This window comes from Lytechinus variegatus, chromosome 11 (genome assembly GCF_018143015.1).
Source record: "Lytechinus variegatus isolate NC3 chromosome 11, Lvar_3.0, whole genome shotgun sequence".
Lineage (NCBI taxonomy): Eukaryota > Metazoa > Echinodermata > Echinoidea > Temnopleuroida > Toxopneustidae > Lytechinus > Lytechinus variegatus.
In genome coordinates this window covers 27,515,172-27,537,969 of record NC_054750.1, presented here as the reverse complement: position 1 = coordinate 27,537,969, position 22,798 = coordinate 27,515,172, and the positions used below count along the sequence as shown (strand labels likewise).

Genomic DNA, 22,798 nt, shown 5'->3' with positions numbered 1-22,798 from the left:
AAGGTTTGCACTTCACAGTTCTCACCCCTGCCCCGATCTGTACTGTTATAATGCCTGATTCAGATGTAGGATCACCTTCCCCTCCATCATTTGGAGCCGTTCTCCCGATACAATTTCCCCCTAGCTTTACAGGCGATGGGACATCTGACTTTGGGCAGTGGTGTCAACGCTTTGAAACTGTTGATGCTAGATCAGTGGACCTTGCGAAAATCCTTGGTTCTTGCCTAAATGGAGTGCAGCTCTTACTGCCTGGTATGCCATGCCTTCTGATGTACAATGCGACCATAAGGCGAACAAAAAAATGAACGCATGCTTAATGCTCACCCCCGTTTGCCTGGTGAGAAATTGCACGTATACAGGTCTGAGCTGGACCATTTGACGCACCTTTCCTCCCCGTTGCTTGACGATAGGGTGCGTAAGGATGAATTTGTTACAGGTCTGGAACCAGACTTGCACGCAAAGTGTGAGCATGGTGCTGCTGACATTGATCAGGCAATGGATATCGCACACCGAATTTAACTTGCTGCCGAGGCACATAGGCATCTATCTCCGTTCTCCCTGCACAAGTCCGCACTCCGCAAGTGTGGGAGCGGCTGACAAACGAGACCAACAGATACGCAAAGCAAGTAACGGAAGGCTGGAATGCCGATCGAGCAAGTGCCTGGCGTGATCATCCTATGACTGTTCCAGAAATGAAAGCCTTCCTTGGACTTGTACTATTAATTGGAGTTGTCCGGTGCCCACGCTACCATCTGCACTGGTCAACAATGGAAACGCTTCATCATCCGTTCTTCTCTGCCATCATGCCCAGGAATCGTTATTCTCTACTCCCTCACTTTCTACATCTGTCTGATAATACTGCACCCAACCCAAACAACAACCATCTAAATAAACTGGAATCTTTCCTCTCTCTACTCATCCCAAAGTTCCGCTCCCGCTACCTTCCTAAGAAGATGATCTCATCTGATAAGAGCATGATAAGAGCATCAAGTTCAAGGGACATCTTGGCATCAAGCAGTACATGCCGAAGAAACCAATAAAATGGGGAATAAAGGCGTGGGCGCTGTGCGAAAGTGACTCAGGTTATACATGGAACTGGGAAGTGTATACTGGACATGAAGAAGCGCTTCAAGCAGCGAATGCTGGAGACCATGATGGACTGAACAGCCACCCTCCTGAATCGTCAATATATGCTAGTGGAAAAGTTGTACTCTCTCTTGTTGAAGGATTGGAGGGGAATGGATACTGGCTCTTTTGTGACAATTTTTACACTTCCCCTGCACTATTTCAAAAGCTTAGTGATTTTGGTTTTGGATGTTGTGGCACCGCAAGGCCCTTGCGGTGCCACGAAGGGACTTCCAAGAGTGCAAACCCCAAAGTGCATAAAATGAAAAAGGGAGAGCGTCCAAAATACTACAAGAAGGGACAAATGTGTGTTGTCCTCTGTATTGTTTATTAAAAAGATCCTCCCCTACCTAAAATGTTTCCGTGCTACACAAGCAAGAAAATAATGGAATCGGGTTAACCCCATGATCACCAAAACGTGACCCTCCCAAAAAGGCAGCGGTCGCCTTACGGCGACAGAAAAAATAGCTTACTTTAGGGCTTCATAGAAAGAGTTGTATACTCCCTCTACTGTTCAAAGTTGTACAGGCACGTTCTATTAAAACACAATAGGCTTTTGAATGGTGCAAACTTTGACCCACCTTCCCAAAGAAAATTTTAGCACATTCGGGCATTGAACTTGACTTTCGAAGCTAGAATTCTTGCAAATTTCTTCAAATAGAGGCCGCATCATGACGGCCTGTAGAGATATTTTGTCCTCGTCGTTATCGGAGGATAGCAGTATTATGTTGTCTGGTGATAATTCTGGTAATTTTTCTCAATCTGACAAAGATTTTGTTGCCCGTTGGAACTTAGATTGATGGTTCCAGGACACACCATGGTGAGGAACATATTTACAGTGGTGGAAAAGTTGTTCTTGAACTTGTGAAGGGTCTCGAAAACCAGGGACATCACCTCTATTGCAACAATTTTTATACATCACTAGCCCTATTTGGTAAGCTCCAGAAGCTGGGGTTCGAAGCTTGTGGCACTGTAAGGGCAAGTGCAAAGGGACTTCCTGATGACGTCTATCAAAAAAAGCGAAAAACAAAGAAAGGAGACCCACCTATGTTCTTGACAAAGAGGTCAACTCTGCATAGCCTGGCATGACAAGAAGCCTGTTATAATGTTGTCAACGAATGGGAACTGTGATATGATGGAAAAGAGAGTGCGTACCGGACATGCTCCGGGAGGGACCAAAGTGGTGAGGACACCGGCAACAATTGAATCTTACAACCAGAACATGGGAGGCGTCGACATGGCAGATCAGTTCTTCCAATATTATATTCATGCTCACAGAACTGTGAAGCTTTCGCCTGTGGAAGTATTATTCCCACACGAGGACTCAAACATAGAGTTTGTGATAATTTCTAAGACCAGATTGAAGCAATTGGCAATAGAATTCCTCAGAGTTCAGGATGGTCCGGGGTTAGGCTCACAATTGACTAGGTCATGGTTACATGTTTAAGTACCTCCAGAGGAGGACTAAAACTTAGGGATTGTTTTATTTCAAAGACAAGGCTGAAGCAATTGGCAACAGAAGCCTACCCCACATGTGGAGTGGCAATGGGTCAACAAAGAGAATCACTAAGATCCTGTGTTTCACCAAGAGCTGTTGCCTATATTCCCACGACTCAGTAATCCAGATTTCCTTGAGAGATGCCTCCCAGGTATCACCCAGAACCAGAAAGAGAGCTTTAATGCTGTCATCTGGAAGAGGTGTCCTAAAAACCTGTGGAGGTTTACATGTGTTGTTGGTGTGGCAGTTAACTTTGCAGCCCTTTCGTTCAACTGCGGTGCTGAAAACGGTTACAACAGATAATTTAACCATCTTAATCTCACAATGGGAGCACACACCATTCACAGAACATGGAAAAGGGATGATCTTAGACTAAGTAATGCAAAATACAAGTTAAGAAAATTGTGGAATTATGAAGCAATTGGCAAATAAAGTCCTCAAGTTCAGGATGGCCCTGAGTTAAGCTCACAATTGACAAGGTCATGGTTACATGTTTAAGTACCTCCAGAGGAGGACTAAAACTTAGGGATTGTTTTTATTTCAAAGACAAGGCTGAAGCAATTGGCAACAGAAGCCTCCCCCACATGTGGAGTGGCAAATGGGTCAACAAAGAGAATCACTAAGATCCTGTGTTTCACCAAGAGCTGTTGCCTATATTCATGCAACTCAGTACTCCAGATCTCCTTGAGAGATGCCTCCCAGGTATCACCTAAAACCAGAAAGAGAGCTTTTATGCTCTTATCTGGGAGAGGTGTCCTAAAAACCTGTGGAGGTTTCCATGTGTTGGTTTAACTGCAGTTAACTTTGCAGCCCTTTCGTTCAACTGCGGTGCTGAAAACGGTTACAACAGATAATTTAACCATCTTAATCTCACAATGGGAGCACACACCATTCATAGAGCATGGAAAGGGATTATCTTAGATTAATTAATGCAAAATACAAGTCCAGTAAATAAAGAAAGTTGTGGACTTTGTGTGTTTGTTATTATTTCTAAGACCAGACTGAAGCAACTGGCAATAGAAGTCCTCAAAATTCAGGATGGCCCTGAGTTAAGATCACAACTCACTAGGTAAGAGTAACATGTTAAATTATTTAAAGAGGAGGACTAAAACTTAGGGATTGTTCTTATTTCCAAGACAAGGCTGAAGCAATTGGCAACAGAAACCTACTCCACATGTGGAGTGGCAATGGGTCAACAAATAGAATCACAGAGATCCTGCATTTCACCAAGAGCTGTTGCCTATATTCACGCAACTCAGTAATCCAGATCTCCTTGAGAGATGCCTCCTAGGTATCACCCAGAACCAGAGAGCTTTTATGCTGTTATCTGGGAGAGGTGTCCTAAAAACCTGTGGAGGTTTCCATGTGTTGGTTTAACTGCAGTTAACTTGCAGCCCTTTCGTTCAACTGCAGTGCTGAAAACGGTTAAAACAGATTATTTAACCATCTTAATCTCACAATGGCAGCACACACCATTCACAGAGCGTGGTAAAGGGATTATCTAAGATTAAGTAATGCAAAATACAAGTCAAAAGAAAGTTAATCAAGAAAATTGTGGAATTATGTGGGTTGGTTATTATTTCTAAGACCAGATTGAAGCAATTGGCAAAAGAAGTCCTCGCGTTCAGGATGGCCCTGGGTTAAGCTCAGGGAATCTTAGATTAAATCATGCAAAAAACAAGTCCAGTAAAATTAATTATAAGAAAATTGTGGAACTGTGCAGGTCTGTGGGAAAGCTAGAAAGATTATATCAAAGCAAAGATTAACTTCACGTTCCTACAACATATTAAATGGTGTATCAATGAACCAATTCAAAACTTCGACAAGGCTTATATGTATCAGTCTTACTAGATATAACTTACACATTTTCTACTAATTGCTGTACTGTTTATGTTTGATATACAATATCTAAGGGCGATTTTCTTCCAACTAGGCAGTGGGCATACCATGCCTCGCTTTTGTTTCGAGAGGAGATCTAACAGAAGAGTGTTTGCCTCCTCAATGCTGGGGTAAACGAACCAAGCTCATGGAGCTCCCCCATTGTTATGGTGAAGAAGACAGGAGGATATCAATTTTTTATTATCAGGGTCTGAATGAGGTCACCTGTCCCGATTCTCACCTTCTATCTCGCATTGATGAAACTATCGATGCTCTGGCTAGGATTCGCTACTTCAGCACTATGGATCTGTCCAGTGGTTACTGGCAAGTGGATATGGATCCCAAGGATGCAGCCAAGACTGCATTTACTACTGGGACACATCTTTACCAGTTTAACATGATGCCTATGTGACTGTGCAATGCACCCTCAAATTTTCAGAGGCTCATGCAGCTTGTACTTGTGTATTTTGATGATATGATAGTTTTGGGGCAAACTTTTGATAAGAAACTTGCTTGTTTATGAAATTCTTTGACCGCTTCAGATCAGCCAGCCTCGAGCTGTGGCCAGAAAAATGCCAGAAATGGATCTAGAATTCATTTAAACTTTTATCCAATTTTCCAGTGTCAATTCAATTTATCATTTTGCGAAGTATACATATTAACATTTTAATCAATTTTTAACTTTTTTATAAGATACATTTTTTTCTTGTAAATAATGCAGTTGCATAGGGATTAATATACATTGATGCTGTAAATAGAGGTCAATCATGTTCAGAATAAGTGTCCAATCTTGTTAGAACATTTTTATCTAGTTGGTGATGAGGCATGCCTGGATGATTATTACATTACCCATGCAATCCTAAGCCGCCAATTTCCATATATTTTAGAACTAGAAAAGGCCACATTTTTGGTGTGGCTACAGAGGGCTTACCAAATCAAGTAAATTAACTTGTTGATAAGGCAGTAAGTGGTGGAAAGGGGGTAAATGTAGTCAATGGCTACAACTAAAATCATTCATTTTGTCAGGGACTCTCCAGACAATCGTGATGACATAGCAGCACCGTTCAAAAAGTGTCTCTCTGAACTACAGTGTATTACATGCATCTGAAAGAATCCATTACTGGATATCTAGCTTTAAATATTTGACCACAACAACCAACCACAATGAACGGACATGACCTTTGACCTCCTACCTGGTAAATGTCGAGTGACCCCTTGATGACCTTCTCCAGGGGGAAGTACTCCTTCAGCTTGTTGTGGTCCACCGAGTAGCGCTTCTCCTCCGACATGTTCATGAAGTAGCGCATGTCCCAAAGGTTGATCTTGTTGTCAAACTCGTACCCGTACTTCTTGCACTGAAGTGGGGGGGAGAAGGGAATAGCTTTAAGTACGAGCACACTTTTTATGATTGACAGTCACGACAGTCCATATTTTATTGCTAAAAATATTCACAAAATTAATTTTGCCCAATTGTGGGCCTGGCAGCCATCATGCAACACCAGATCGACATAGCTCTAACCCTTGAATCAGAACACCAAACAAGGTATCAGCAACTCCCATCTTTTTACGTCTTTTAGTCTGACGCTGCCAGGGTTTGAACTCCAGACCTCCCGATTATGAGACGGACGCTCTACCAACTGAGCTAACACACTGGTAATGTATGATTTAGATGCAAAATGTTTTTTTTCCTGACAGTAGCTAGCAGGATTCATTCCTTGAATGCACCAAGCACTGTAAACATGGGGGCTGGGGCTACAGCCGGAGCAAAAAATAGTACATTGAAAAGACAACTAGTTGGTGCTCTACGAATGTTACCTGTAATTTCATTATCAATGTTCGTTTACATTTACTTCCAGTGATACTTCCATCTTTTTTACTCTACAAAATAGCATTAGTGTGACCTCTACAGCTCTAAGAACTTCCAAAACATTGATGGCGTCTGGAGTTTTCATAGGAATAGAAAATTGTTGAGTGAGATTAGACATTTCAAAATCACCGGAAATACTTGTAATGTAGCTATTTTGGGCAACAGAGTTCCGTGACGTACTTCCGGGGCCCGTCTTACAAACAGTTACAATTGATCCAATCAACTGTAACTCTATGGAAATCCATCAGTGTCATATTTTTTTCTGTAGGAAACTTGCTCAATGTCCTTTGTAAACAAAGAGAAGCACAGTAAATTTTCAAGAAAACAATGAATGCATGAATATACATCATAGTTAGAAAATATTTTGAACATGAACAATTATGTTGATGTTGCTGGCTGTCCATAGTTGCGATTGATCAATCGTAACTCTTTGTAAGACGGGGCCCAGGTATTCCCATGAGAACAAATGCTCAAGAGTCCTGAACACAGGCCCTTCCAACTACTTACATCCTCTTCCTTGTACTTGAGGAATCCTTCTAGCTCCTCCCGCTGGAGAGGACGGAGCTTCTCAGCCAAGCCGCTCAAGAAGGTAGAGACTGTCTCCGGTGTCTTGGCCATCCGCATCTCAAGAATGTACTCGGCATGGGTGGAGTACCCGAGCAACTTAGCCAGCTAAAGGGAAGAAAATGTGAACATACATGCACTGTTAATCAAATGAAGTGAACAGGAAGGCTTTGACGGTGGTACCAAATAGTCAAAATTCACTGACCTCAAATGACCTTTGACCTGAATTGTATGGCACAAAATTCATACCATACGATCAGTGACACTTGATTACCCTCATGTTGAGGTTTCATGATAACATTCTTATACTCTACAAGTTGACGACAATGCAAAAACTTAACCTTGGTTAAGATTTGATGTTGACTATGCTGATGTCTGAAAAGAGGCGTATGTATCTTGCTTTTGAAGTATATGCAAGACAAAAACTATAGAACAGGGATATTATTAGAGGGAGAAACAATAAAAATAAGAATAATAATGTTCCATTTCTTACCTGTGCACGAATCTTTACGAGTTCTTCCAGGATGGCAGTGTTTTCTGTCTTGCATCTGAAAATGAATACAATAAAGTATTTCAAAAAAATGGGAATTGCATACTGCTGTGGTTACGTTGGCAACATGGTTTTGCACATGTTTTACAGAAATACAATTATCATCATAGCTATCATCATCATCATAATCATCACCATCATCATCATTATCATCATCATCACCATCATTACCATTGTAACCATCATCATCAGCAGCAGTATCACTGCCACCACCACCACAATCATCACATCATCATAAAACAATAAAAATAACCATGAGACCGATCATCATCACCATGAACAACAAAAATCTCCTACCGTCTCATTGTATTCACTCGTTTCCATCAACCTCACCACCGAAAATATTATTTTATGAATGAGAGCACCAATAAAAAACACCACCACACCCATCATCATAACCTCCACAACCACCACCACCACCACCCTCATCGTCATCATTAAACCTAGAGGATCTATCATCATCATTGCCATTGTTGAGATCACTTCCACCAAAACAAAATTATTTCAAAACACTCTGCAAGCCATACTGCACCTTGAGTTGAATGCCGTCTCCATCCTGCGTCTTGTATCAGGGTTATGTGCCTTCCTCATCAGAGGGAAATAGTCTGGGTATTTCAGCGTTACTTTGCACTTTCCATCGGCAGTCTATAAATGAAGTGAAAATAAATGTTTTCATTACTCTAAAATGGTCTTCCAACTTATCAAGAACAATCTTTTCTACTGGGGAAGTGAAATTGAACATATTGAAAAATATGAAGCCCAAAAACAGTCTTTTCACAAGAAACAAATGAACTACCATGATGGTTGTAGATTCTCAGCTAATGTCAAGAGTTGCTTTGGTTGTTTGTTATGACATCCATCAACTAAAACAAACTTGTTAAATATAGCCAAAAAAAAATGATTCTCAATCACCAATTAAGACTGTAGATTTTGTTGTTTACAAGCATTTCAGACACAAAGCATATTTCAGCTTTGGATTAAAAGGAATTGAATCCACATTTAATGTGCAACAACTCTTATTGCAATTTCTGTTCCAGTTGCCAATTCATGCACCATATTTCAATCTGCTTTCTGAAATAAAAACCCAGAATCTGTGATCAAGTCACTTCTGTTTGAATGAACTGGGTTCCCAAAGTGTAAAGCTTAGTGAATGATAATGGGGCCAACTTTTATGATTGATCTTACACAATAATTAATGCAGTCAATCGTAGAATTCAGCACTGTAATCAACAATTATGCTTTGTGACACAGGGTGCTAGGTGTAAATAATGTGGACGAATGAGATACATACCTTTTCAAGACGCTTGATAAAATCGTCTGGTAATCCACCTGCAATAAAGGAAGATAAAATTATGAAATGTCAAGAATAATGACAAAGTTATTATGTCTTAGTTTTCTGTAAAATGGGCTGGAAAGCCTTCTTGGCATATGCAACTATTCTGTGTCAAAACCCTGATAACCTTTATCAACATGCAAATGGACTAATCAGGAAAATAGCAGTTTAAGCTTTTCATTGCAGGAAATAGTTTGAGTCATTGGCCTGTATTCTGAAGTTGGGTTTAACTTAGACCATGGTCTAACTATGTGCTAAAATTATGGCAAGCCAAAAGTGTCAAAATTTTTATTAAGTTGTATGTTTCTTATGTTTACTGTGCTCTTTCCTGATTCATCGATGGTGAAGACAATCATCTATTTAAACTTCCAAGACAATTAATGTTGATTTGAGAGCCAAATGAGGTGAAATATATCTCTACTATTAGTGATTTATGTAACAATTGGCTATCCATACTTAAACCACAACTTTAAACCTGAGTTTAAGTTAATCCCAACTTAAGAATACGGGCCATAAAGTGAAGCACACTGTTCAAGAATACATTTTATATTTTCTGATTTTCATTTTCATTCGCTTTAATTCCTGACCATTCCTGAATTTCGTAAGACATTCGTCATTGTTGATCATCATGAGAGGTTTGAGGGTCCACTACTTTTCCAAAACATAAAAAAAGAATTGGCTGAAAGTGAGAATTAAATATCTAAAAATATTTTTATTGGAATGATGAATCCCAATCACAGGGAAAAATAAGGATAAATCAGCAGTGTTTTCTCACCAAGCTCAGCCTCTGTGAACTCTAGAATAGTGTTCTCATCGTTGACATTCTTGTTGTAGTCGATGCTGATGTCACTGGCCCGCTTCTTCAGTGCCTTGACCTTGTCTTGAACATCCTTGGGTAAGTGTAGACCTGTAGATCAATTTTTTATTTAAAATACTAGTTATAAGCTACTGAAATCCTTGCATCTGATTGGCTCCATGATTTTCACAGACAAGATGCTTCATGACACACTGTAATGTAGATGAATTCATAAATGAAACATTTAGAATCCAACTTTGGTAATGAAGTATCTGTGTTAAAAAAATATGAGAATAAGACGATGAAATTCTGATTGAATTTGGATATGTAAAAAGAAAATTATTAATGTTTGGAAAGAATGACCATAAAAACTGTAAATTTAAAATTGGGAACTTGATGGGTAGACGGTTGTAACGAGTGGCAAAGGTCAACTCTTCAATTTCTTGTTATGTAGTTATATCAGGAATTTGTACATGTAGGTTTCTTTGAAGGCACAAGGAGAGGGGAGCGTTTCATGAAAGGACTTGTCGGATGTTTTATCTAACATGTTCTGTTCTGTAACTGTGTTTCTCAGCCAATCAAAATCAAGGAAATTTGTCAGATCCGACACAAAAACCCAAGGGTGACTAAAAACAATGAGCTTTGTGATTCCCCCCCCCTCCCACCACCCCAGCCAGGGTTGACCTATTTCTGCAACTTTTTCTCTTGACCTCCTGTTCAATTACATGTCAGTCAGGCCTAAAAATATTTTTTTTGTGTTAACTTTCGGGGCTACTTTCCACAAGATATTGCTCAAATCTGCTACTTTGGATACACTTTAACGTTGCAATGAATGGGGACTTTCCAGGGATCGCCCTGAGCCACCTTCTAATTTTCCCTTGATGTCAGCCATAGCTTTCGCTCACCTACATGTAGCCCTATTCTCTCCTTCACACTTCTCAAGGGGTAAGGAAGCCGGCATTATCCACATTGTGCTGCACTCAACCCGGATGAGGTGAATGGGTACCGGCAAGACTAATTCCTTGAAATGCACCGAGCGCTGGCAGCGGCTGCTTGAGCTAAAGCCGGGATAATAATGATAGTAGTGTGCCTCGGAATAGATTATTGTAGATAGATTGCGCTATATGAATTTTTTTTTTATATGAATATAATCCATCTTTATCATCCTCTTGGGTGACTCTTATTACACTTCACTTAAAACTCCCATTTTCAAAAGACATTGACTTTTTCGCCTTTGAATGTTTCATTTCAAAACTGATGTTTTATGGTGCCACGCAAATACAATGAAATTCAAATAATCATGATCACTGTCATCATCATCATCACCACCACCACCACCACCATCATCGTCATCATCATCGTCATCACTGTCATCATCACCACCACTACCACCACCACCATCATCATTTATCATCACCATCATCATTGATCATCATCATCACCACCACCTTCATCATCATCATTTATCATCACCATCATCATTGATCATCATCACCACCACCACCATCATCATTTATCATCACCATCATCATTGATCATCATCACCACCACCACCATCATCATGATCAATGCCATCACCATCATCATTGATCATCATCATCACCACCACCACCTTCATCATCATGATCAATGCCATCACCATCATCATTGATCATCATCATCACCACCACCATCATGATCAATGCCATCACCATCATCATTGATCATCATCATCACCACCACCATCTTCATCACCATCATCATTGATCATCATCATCACCACCACCACCTTAATCATCATGATCAATGCCATCACCATCATCATTGATCATCATCATCACCACCACCACCACCTTCATCATCATGATCAATGCCATCACCATCATCATTGATCAACATCATCACCACCACCACCTTCATCATCATGATCAATGCCATCACCATCATCATTGATCATCATCATCACCACCACCACCATCTTCATCATCATGATCAATGCCATCACCATCATCATTGATCATCATCATCACCACCACCACCTTCATCATCATTTATCATCACCATCATCATTGATCATCATCACCACCACCACCATCATCATCATGATCAATGCCATCACCATCATCATTGATCATCATCATCACCACCACCACCTTCATCATCATGATCAATGCCATCACCATCATCATTGATCATCATCATCACCACCACCACCTTCATCATCATGATCAATGCCATCACCATCATCATTGATCATCATCATCACCACCACCATCATCATCATCATTTATCATCACCATCATCATTGATCATCATCATCACCACCACCATCATCATCATCATTTATCATCACCATCATCATTGATCATCATCATCACCACCACCATCATCATCATGATCAATGCCATCACCATCATCATTGATCATCATCATCACCACCACCATCATCATCATCATTTATCATCACCATCATCATGATCAAAGCCATCATCCTCTTCTCTACAGACCTCTCACCTGCAGTCTAAGGCTACAATGGCTATGTAATAACTGTCTTCACCTACATGTATCTTTGTTTTTCTTTAACCCTCAAACTTACCATTTCTGCGACCTAGCTTGATCTTTTTCTCCAGATACCTCTTGGCTTCCGGCTCCAGACTGCTTACATCCGTCTTTTCCTGGAATGCCACAAGGTTGTCAAACACGTCTTGGCGCATACTGGATACATGAACAGAAAACATATGCAGCCACAAAAGCAAATTTTATCCATCACCATTATCATCACCATCATCATCATGATGATCATCATCACCATCATCACCATCATCATCACCACCATCATCATCATCATCGCCACCATCATCATCATCACTATCATCATGATGATCATCTTCATCATCATCATCACTATCATCATCATGATGATCATCTTCATCATCATCATCATCATCATCACTATCATCACCATCATCATCATGATGATCATCTTCATCATCATCACCATCATCATCAATACTTTTATTAAACATAAGGAATTTTCTAGTTCTCTCTGTTTATTACTCTCCATGCCATAGATTTGGTTCCCCTTAATGTCATCTGCCCTATTGTTTTACAGAACAAGCCCATTGTTCTCCTTCATGATTAACAAGTACATGTAATACATTTTACAAAGTTTACCCTACAAGGTATTATGGCAATTTATAATGCACAAATACTGCAACATCTGATTCGACGTTAATACTCATACTTAAAATTTAATATCATGCGTGTTTTAAAGATTAGGAAATCTAGTTCTTAAACTGGTATTTTAGCTCTCAGTCTTTGGTGATACAGAATTTCTTCTATTTTTTTCATTTCACCCATCCAACAGTCTCCACAGTACTGGTAAAATTTCACTTTATAATCGAAGTTAAAATGTCTATTTTTTTCAGTTGAGAGAGAGAGATAGAGATAGAAAGTGTTAGAGAGAATGAAACAAAGAAATAAACAAGAAACAAAGAAAGAGAAAGTGATTAGAAACAATGAGAGAAGACAGAAAAGGCAAAGTGCAAACCGTCTAACCCTAACACAACCGTCTGTAAATTAGCCCCAAATGACCCCTAATACCTCATTCCTACTGTCGTGCGATCTGTTACGAACACCACCATTGGCCTTTCATAACTAATCGTAAAAATATTATGAACCTTTAAAAAAATTCTTCGTTCATCACAACTGATCATCTGATATGATCTTATGGTATTGCATCGCAAGTTGCTCCACATTTTTGAAAGACTGCTATGCATTAAATCTTTATTATAGCATATTTTTACATAGGACTGTACATTACTTAGTTGAAAGCTTTTCTCTCATGACCAAAAATGCTATTCAAATTTGTAAAGCAAACTTATGCTCTGCTACGATTACTCCACGATTAAGAACACCCTTTGAATCGTGATACAAATCATGACAGTGGGAACAGGGTATAAACAATTAATGTTGGTCGACTTACCTCATCTCCACATCAAATTCCGAGAGCACTTTATCTGCATCTGTGCTTGCTTCCCTAAGCTCTTTATTGGGGGAGACATGTTGGGGAAAGTCCAGCATATTACGCATCACGCCATACTCACAATCATTGTTAGCCAACGCCTGTATACATAAGAAAAGGTGGGAGATATTACATTTTGATGTGACAGAGTGCACCTGACTACAAACATGAAAGTCCCAGCCACAGAAACTACCTAGTATACCCTCGGCCTTCAGCAAGGAATTTTATGTTTAAAAAAAACAGTCCTCCTTGATCCTAAATGAGAATAAATGGAAAAGCTATGGTATTATATCATCATGTTTTCATGTCTAAGAAAATGAATGAAAATAATAATAAAATTTCTTTAATCATCGAAGCCAGTGAAGAAGACTACTGAGAAGAAAGAGAATATTTTCAATTATATTACCCTTTTTTGTAATATAATGGCAGAAAAGTGTAAAAAAAAATTTTTACTCTATTGGCAGAAAGTGTAAAAACAATGATTATAATATTTTGGCAGAAAATTGTAAAAGAATTACCGTTAGTTGTAAAAAAGAAAGTTCGATAATCTGTAGGACTTCAACATGAGAAATTTACTTGGGGTATGGCAGACTGATAGTTGCCACTAAAAAAAAAAGAATATATATATTTTTAAAGCACCCTGCAACAAACTGCATCACAAACAAGGATTTAAGAATGTGGCAAGCATTTTCACTCCATTCCTTTGCATTCTCTTCACACACACTTTATAATCCAAAGCAGAGGAAAAGATCAATAGGGGTACACAAACATAAAATGCCTGGGCCACTAGTCAAACAAATGCTTCTGAATAGAGAGGGAAAGAGACCCATTCAGAAAAGAAAAGTGGAAGTGCAACAGAGCATGGCAAAATGCAGCATTTAAATTAAACCCTATCTCTTGGCATTCCATTGATTGTTAAACACAGTGTAGTGCGCACACAGTAGAGTCGAGTAGTGCACGTGTGTGGGGAATCAATGGACGCTCCGCCCGCCCTGTAACACACAACAGATTGCCCACAGTGCCAAGAGTATGCTGTCAAGTTTACATTGTTGCTATGGTTACTCATTACTGTCCTCAGCTCATGGTCAAATGCATCTATTATCTTGGCCGATATACATCCATTGCTTAGTCATTTGATTGCAAAGCTACAGTACATGTAGTATAGCATAGCGTCTTTGTGCTTAAGTCATTTTATTCGATTAAGGGGTACATCATGTACTCCAGGCTGAAAATAATATAATTTGAAGATTAAGTTTTATCATACAAACAAAAATACATCCAAAATTAGACAAGGACTAGGCATGAATATAAAGTTTAAGCTTTTATTCTGTTGTAGAACAGTTCTTGGCATGTCTTCATTTCCATGCAATGTGCAAACTGATGTCATATTCCCACTTCTTTTGTATTTTATCATTAAATTAAATAATTCATATTTTGTCCAATATGAACCCACCCCCCAAAAAAAAATGGATTGATAACTGATTTAATGAACAAGATATTTATTGCTACAACTTATTTTGTTAAGACATAAATGTTATATGATTTCATGTACAAAAAATATGTAAGAAAATAAAGTGGGGACATTGTCATGACATCAGCCCAACTAATGAATATTCACGATGCAGTGCATACAATTCTTGGGGATCAAGTTTCCACAAAACAATAATTTTGTTATTTGTGATCACATTTTAAAGAAAGTTTTGCCTGGAGAAGGATACTTTTTCAGATTTGATTTTATAGGTATTCTGTTATTTCGTTCCATGCACAAGTGGCTACATCAGAACATACACATTTGTAGAGTGTAGATTCCTTTAACATGTTTAACATTTTTAGAATACATCTATATACACCTTTCTCATCTTGCATTTTATATCTCATTCACTGTTTTCAAACTTTGAAGATGAGTAGTCACAATTCACTCACACTTATTTTAAATTTTGTTAAACATTATCAATATCATGATATCTTCATTAAAAAAATAAGTTTTTTTTATCAGAGAGCTCTTTTTCCCGTTACTTTTTAACTTACAGTTACAGGTATTGGTGCAACCATTGGCGGCGGAAGCAAACAAATTTAGGGGGGCCCCAAACATTTCAGGGGGGTCCACCTTAGATTAGGGGGGACGTGGATGCAGTATACAAAATTGACAAGCAAAAAAATAAAATAAATGACTAAATTTTAAAAAAGGTTATCTACTAAAAATTTAGGGGGGTCCGTCCCCCCCCCCCCCCCACTTCAAATTGAGGGGGGGGACAGGTCACCCCGCTTTCGCCGCCTATGAGCATGATGAGTGCAACACTTCAAATACATCTAGATTCTACACTTATCTTGTTTCAATTTCAAGTCAACATCATTTTTTATCAAACAGTATAAACTGAACAAATAACTGATGGAGAAAAGCAGTGGGCATTGGTTTTCATTTCAACAATCGCTCGGCCTCGGCAGGCGACACGTTCCGTGGGGATCCACGACCACCAGCGTACCCACGCGCATGCAAGACTCAATTATCCACACACCACCACTTGTTTACGACAGAATACTAACTTGAATAATGTTGTTGTAAGTCACATTTTCCTTCGAAACGCCTCCAACAGCATCATAAACAGCTCTTGTTGTTTCCTTAAGCTTTTCAGCACGAGCTTTGAGGTCACTTGGGCTCAAATCCCAACGAAGACGGTTGGATGAGAGGTGTTCCGCCATCTTGCTCCAGTGGTAGAATGAAGAGAGAGAGTTTGTGCTGTGTGACACTTGTCGATTCTTGGTACTATGGTGGGGTGGTAGAGTCGGTGAGGCACCCCCCCCCCCCCATCATAGGTGGATCTGAGCCTGTTGTGAAGCAGCAACGATGAAAAAAAAGAACCGTAAAAAAGATGAAAGCTACAAAATAATAATTTCATGTCAAAAAAATTCTAGCCCGCAATTTTCGTTCGTTTTATTTTTTTTAGATTGCACAGTTTGATCGCCACGAGCTCATTGCAAAAGGGGTTATCCATTTTTCATCATTTTTTGTGGGGGTCTCAATGTATAGATTTTTAGTAGCTCTATTCGATGATACCAAAGAAAAGTGTAAATTTTCCATTAAAAATTGAACTAAAATGGCAAAGAAAAATCCCTTTTTTCAGAAGGGGTTAATATGCCGGTTGCAAAAGGGGTTAGGTCCACACAACAGATTTTATTTGGAAAAGATAAGTTAAAAAATATATGAAGACAGGACTTCTTTTTATAACCCAATTTTATGTTCTAATGGTAAGGTATCATGAACATTTATTTTCGCATAAGAATATTGCAATATGGGAGAAAAAATGAGTGGTCGACCCTAACCCTTTGCAACCATACTCTTCTGAAGAGTTCATTTGCCAAAATGGTTTAGGTCTGTTTAATATTTTTTATTATTATTTTGTTTCAAAACCTCTAAATTTTTTGTCGCTCTGATGAAAATTTGAAATTCACATGAAAACGTGAATAAAAGTGGCAACGATTTTTTTTATCAAAAAGAGATTGGATTCATTTCAGTTTGATTGCAAAGCTTAGGGTTTAGGTACAATGATAATAATGTTTTTTTTAATATATACAAAAAAAATTAAGACAGGTACTTTATACCGAATTTTATGTTCACATAATAGGGTATATAGTACATTCTGACAATTTAGTTTCTCAGAATATTGCAATGAGAGTAAAACACATGGGGCCTGTTGCATAAAACTTTTTACCTGAGAAAACTCTGGTTGTTTTTACCGGAGTTTTTGCCCTGTGTTAAAGTCAATGGCAGAAACCAGACTAACCTTAGTTTTCAGATTTTACCAGAGTTTTCTCAGGTAAAAAGTTTTATGCAACGGGCCCATGGTGTTTTTTCGGAATTGTCCAGAGAAATGTACCTAATCCCTTCGAAATCCAAACTCTTCATATATCATCCTCTTCACAGCTTTGCTGCATGTCAGGTGCCTCCGATTTTCTCTTTAAACTTTAGTAAATGAAAAATTAAGCTCGAAAATTTTTATTCATTTATTATGATTTTTTTCTTCATTTTTTTGATCTCATGAAATTGAATTACAGGGGATACCGGTAATATGGGGCAGACATTACCAATATCTCTCTCCTCTCCCCCTCGTTCAATTTTCTTCCTATGCTCCTATGTGAAAAAGGGATTCTGGCGCCACCCCTGATATTATACCAATATAATTATTATGCAAATATCTCTTTAAATCTCTTTTAATATAATAATTAGCAGGGGTGGTCATAATAATCAACAGTTCTTTGGATTCTATAGCCTCTTCAAAAATTCAATGTCATGGTCAGCCCTTTCCCTTTCTTAGTTTTCCTCCTTTTTAAAAAAAAAATATATTGTCTTGCACTGTACTGTCTCTTGTTTTGTCTTGTCTCTATGTCTTGTCATCCCCTCTCTCTGTTTTTTTTTTCTTCTGTCTTGCGCAACATATTCTTTACAACGAAGACCTCTTTATGTGAAAAGCTTTGCATTTGTTCAGTAATTATGTTTGCATCAATATGATTTCTTTTGTTCTCCTTTTCTTTCCTGTAACACATGCATGTACGCATATAAGTCAACTATAATTTCTTCATTTCCAAGGGGGGTCCACACTTTACAAGCTTTGCTTTTTAATGGACCCCCCTCATTTCCATTTATGCTCTATATTATACTGTTTTTTCTGTTTACGAAGTAAAAATGCCCTTCTGTAAAATTGTACTTGATTTGTATTGCTTTATATTACTTTGTATTATGGAATGGAAATGAAATAAAAGAATTGAAAAAATAATTTAAAATTGAAATGTAATGACCAATTAATCAATATAACCAGAAAAGAATGAGCAGAATGAGACGAACGTCAGTATCCCCTCGATATTATTCATATCTTACCAATAGGCCCTTAACGTTTCAAGACATATTTACTTTTATATAATTTTGTGATTGGGACACCGGTTTCAATATTCAGCTGACAAATTAATTTCGAAGAGATTTGAAATACACTTTGGAGCAAAGTGTATTATAATAATACATTATTAAAAATAATATTATTAATAGTATTATTATTATTATTATTATTAACATCATCATTATTAATTGGTATGATGATGATAATTGTCATCATCATCACTACTATTATTGTGTATCATTATCATCATCATCATCATCGTTTTTTTATTATTACTTCATCTTTAAGTTATTTCTTTGTTTGTTTTTTGTTATTGTTTTATTTAAGGGGGAACAAAGCCTATATGGATGAACAATGAATACATAGAAGTCTTAATATGACGAGAATGAATATTGCCCCTTCAGAGCTAGTGATTAGCTGTCAGTGATGACCAAAGTAATTTCTCTTCACATCGTTTTTTGCTCATTTTAATATCTCTAATTAATGAGATGGAGGCCGGAGAAGGACGAAAACCGGGTAAGTGCACTTCCAGCTACCACTTTCATTTTTCTGAAGTGTTGAATTATCATTCAAAGACAAATCCAATCAGTGAAGCCTGTTCCTGTACAAATTCGATTCAGTATGAATATAAAGAAAAATGTCAAGTAGCGGTAAGAGTATTGTTTTTTTGTCTTGCAGACATTTTTCAAATAGTCCTTCTTTCCCAACTTGACACGTAACATGCGCAATCCACTCGATGTTTAAGGGACACTAGGAAAGAAAAATAATTGGTTTTGAGAGTATTTTTAAAGACTCATTGGTGACTCGCAAACACAGCAGAAAGTGGCGTAACTACGGGGGGATGGGGGCACGTGCCCCACCAATCGGCTGGCAAAAAAAACGGGGGAAAGGAGCAAAAGAGGGAGAAAGGAAGAGAAACGTAGTGGGAAGGAAGAAATTAGTTTGGGTTATTTTATTTCATTTCAACTCAAATCAATTTTAACAGCAAAAGAAATCATTACAAAGATATAAATGAATATGCAAGTATATACAGTATGACAATGTGGCATATATAAGTAAATATATACAATAGACACGAAACAATATAATCATAATAATAATGATATTTACGATGAACTAGATAATCATAATAGCTGCAGACTATTCATGTTAAAGAGTTTTGCATATGATTTATTTTATTCATCTTTACTATTTAAATAAATGTTGAGGAAATGGAGGGATCCACTAAAAAGCAGGGCTTGTTGAGTGTGGATTCCTCAAAGAATAAGTTAAAAGACAGGTTTGTAGGTATAAGTATAAATGCAAGAACGAGAAAAAAAAATCGTAAGAAAGCTATTGTGATGGATGGAGTACGGAAATGATGGATGAAAGTGAAAAGATAGATAACCGAGAAGAAAGACTGGTGCACCTGTGTGGATGAAAGAGAATGAAGGGGGGGGGGAAGGGTGATGGCAGATGAAAGGGAAGGACATAGAGGAAAGAAGAGAGAGAGAAAGGGAGAAGTTGGGGACTGAGCGCTCAATTTGGACTTACTCTATAAGATTCGAGAATGTGCTTTTTTAGCTTGATTTTAAAATAGTTCAGACTAACGGAGTTAATAATGATGTCGTGACTGAGTGTATTCCAGTATTTAGGAACGTAAAAGGAAATTGTTTTTTGTGCGAGTTGAGTGCGGGTACGGGGAAGGTGAAAACGGAGTGATTGTCTTGTTGGGTAATTGTGAATGGCGTTATTTTTTGTAAACATGTTAATTAATATGTTTGGGAGTTCGTTTGAATTCAATTTGTACATAAATTGCCCTGTTCGAAAAAGAAATAGATCTGGAAGTTTTAAAATATTGGACTTGTAAAATAAATTGTTAGTATGAGAACGACGTGGAGCATTATGTATAATTCTTATAATGTTCTTTTGTAAGATGAGAATTTTGTCTGTAAGATATTTGTTGGCGTTACCCCATGTCATTATTCCATAATTCAGATAGGGAAGTATTAGGGAGGAATATAGTGTAAAAAGTGTTGATTTTGGAAAAAAGTGTCTTATTTTATTCATTATACCAATGTTCCTTGATATAGTTTTGGATATATTTTGAATATGAATGTTCCATTTCAATTTATCGTCAATCATGAGACCTAAAAATTTAGTTGAAGAGACCCTATTTAGAGCAGTATCGTCCAAAAGGATGTCTCCAAGTAGATTTTGCAAAGTGTTACTAAATAACATAAAGTTTGTCTTCAGGATGTTAAGGGATAATTTGTTTGCTTTAACCCATTCAACTACATGTCTCAGTTCACGATTTATAGTAGACAATAGTGTATTTTGGTTCGCATGGGAATAAAATAAGGTCGAATCGTCTGCAAATAAAATGAAAGATAGAACATCTGAAGATTTATAAAAGTCATTTATGTATATTATAAATAACAAGGGACCTAGTATACTACCCTGTGGAACTCCACAATTTATTGGTCGCAATGCAGAACTGTGATTATCTATTTGTACAAATTGTTTTCTATTCGATAAATAATTCCTGAACCATTCCAAGGCTTTCCCTCTAACACCATAGCGTGACAACTTTAATAATTATTAACTTTATATAATATTATGATTATGTTATATTATTGTATATTACGTAAATAAACATTTTATAACTTCATGAAACACTCTGTGCTCAGGGCCTTATATCTTCAAAGTTCTTTGTTAACTACATACAATAGATCAAATATATTTTTTCGGAATACTATAGTTTTCAAGTATATTTGAGAGACGTGAGGTTGTCAAATCAAGTCAATATACATCAAATATGTTCCTCGCATGCATTTCGAGCTATTATTGTTTTATGTAGTGACATATGCTTCTTTTTCATGACTACTTAAAGTGATCGCCCCATTTGAAGGTCTTAATAATGTATAAAACATTTCCTGTCCGTGCTTATACGTTCGCATTAAACGATTGGTGAGATATGTTTGCTCTTCATGAATTGAATGTTCAATTTTTCTGATCTTAATATCAAAAATTTTCAGCTCGCGCTTTGCGCTCGCATCATTTGGTTAGTAAAATACGTATGGTCTTAGTGAATTCTTACAAACAAGCTTTAGAATGCCCAATTCAGGTCTGAATTTCCTGTATTTTCAGCTCGTGCCTCGCGCTCGCAATATTTGATTAGTGAGATGCTTATGCTATGATGATTACAATGACTACAAGTGCTTCATCTGTTTAGATATAATTCTAACAAAGTCATCAAGCGTTTGGCACTCGCATTAGATGAATATGGCAAGTTTGCATGAAAAAAATTGTGATATCAGATCAATCTGTTATGTATTATTGTTTTTTTTGCAATTTCTTATGTATTTCTTTGTTTTTTGGACCCTTTGTTTTTCATTGTTTTTTAATGAAATATGTTGGGGACTGTTCTAATATCATAAAGTTTAAAATACATTTAGACCAGCAAAACTAAAAATAATGATACATTTATGATTTTTGGTTGAAAACACAATTTACATTGACTTATACATGAAATCACGTTTTTGAGCAATTATCTGGCATGCACTTACATAATGTTGCGTAATTTCGGAACCGCGTACCTGTGTGACGCAAAATTGGTCTCAAAAGTTGCTCAAGACTTAAAAATAAAAAAAAACAGCGAGCAGCGCGGTCAAACAATTTTGCGCGGCGAAAATATCGCGCGACTCGTGGGGGGGGGGGCTCCGAGCCTCCCCCCGGCCTAGATAGGGTTAACAATCTTCAACAAACTTTAAACTGTTCAAACAGTGTAGAGTTCATATCCATTGTATACGAATTTAAACAGCGATTTTTTTGTGAACTGAAATTCAGGTTATATACCTCAAAATGGGGCATGCATGAGCAGTGGCAAAAAAAAGAAAAAAATTCCCAAATGAGGGGGCACAACCACAACATGGCGTGTCTGGGAAAACTTTCTATACTTTTGCGAGGGAGTGACAATTTTTTTTTTACTTAAAAAAAAGAAAATCGAATTTGTGATATATTTTTTTACTCGGAAAATAGTATCAATAATGAACAGGGCAGGAGCCGGGGGGGGGGGGGGGGGGTCACTGGGAAAAAGAAAAAAAAGAAAAAATTGTAAGACGGAGGAGAGGTGGAAATGAATTTTTTTAAAAAGAGAACAGTATGAATTCGCATAAAATGGGTACACCTGGCTGAAAATAAAGTGATTTAAACAGATAAAGAAAAATCAAATCAGGAGTGCGGTGCGATGCGGTGTGAGTACGCTGTAACATTTTCTCCCCTTCTCCCTTTTTAACGGATTTTTATCGAATTGT

At 37.7% G+C, this 22,798-nt stretch overlaps 1 protein-coding gene across 2 annotated transcripts in view; it reads right to left on the bottom strand.

Annotated features, from left to right (window-relative positions):
* The window catches only part of LOC121424388 (thimet oligopeptidase-like), a 35,910-nt gene extending 19,555 nt beyond the window's left edge, over positions 1-16,355 (bottom strand). For both annotated transcript variants that reach the window (XM_041620055.1, XM_041620056.1), the window contains exons 1-9: positions 16,159-16,355; positions 13,576-13,715; positions 12,187-12,305; positions 9,591-9,722; positions 8,774-8,811; positions 8,015-8,127; positions 7,426-7,480; positions 6,876-7,040; positions 5,695-5,856 (exon numbers count right to left, since the gene is read on the bottom strand). In XM_041620055.1, coding sequence (XP_041475989.1) covers positions 5,695-5,856; positions 6,876-7,040; positions 7,426-7,480; positions 8,015-8,127; positions 8,774-8,811; positions 9,591-9,722; positions 12,187-12,305; positions 13,576-13,715; positions 16,159-16,314 — 1,080 coding nt within the window. In that variant the 5' untranslated portion in view covers positions 16,315-16,355. The remainder of the gene's footprint in view (positions 1-5,694; positions 5,857-6,875; positions 7,041-7,425; positions 7,481-8,014; positions 8,128-8,773; positions 8,812-9,590; positions 9,723-12,186; positions 12,306-13,575; positions 13,716-16,158) is intronic.
* Positions 16,356-22,798: the final 6,443 nt, after the last annotated feature.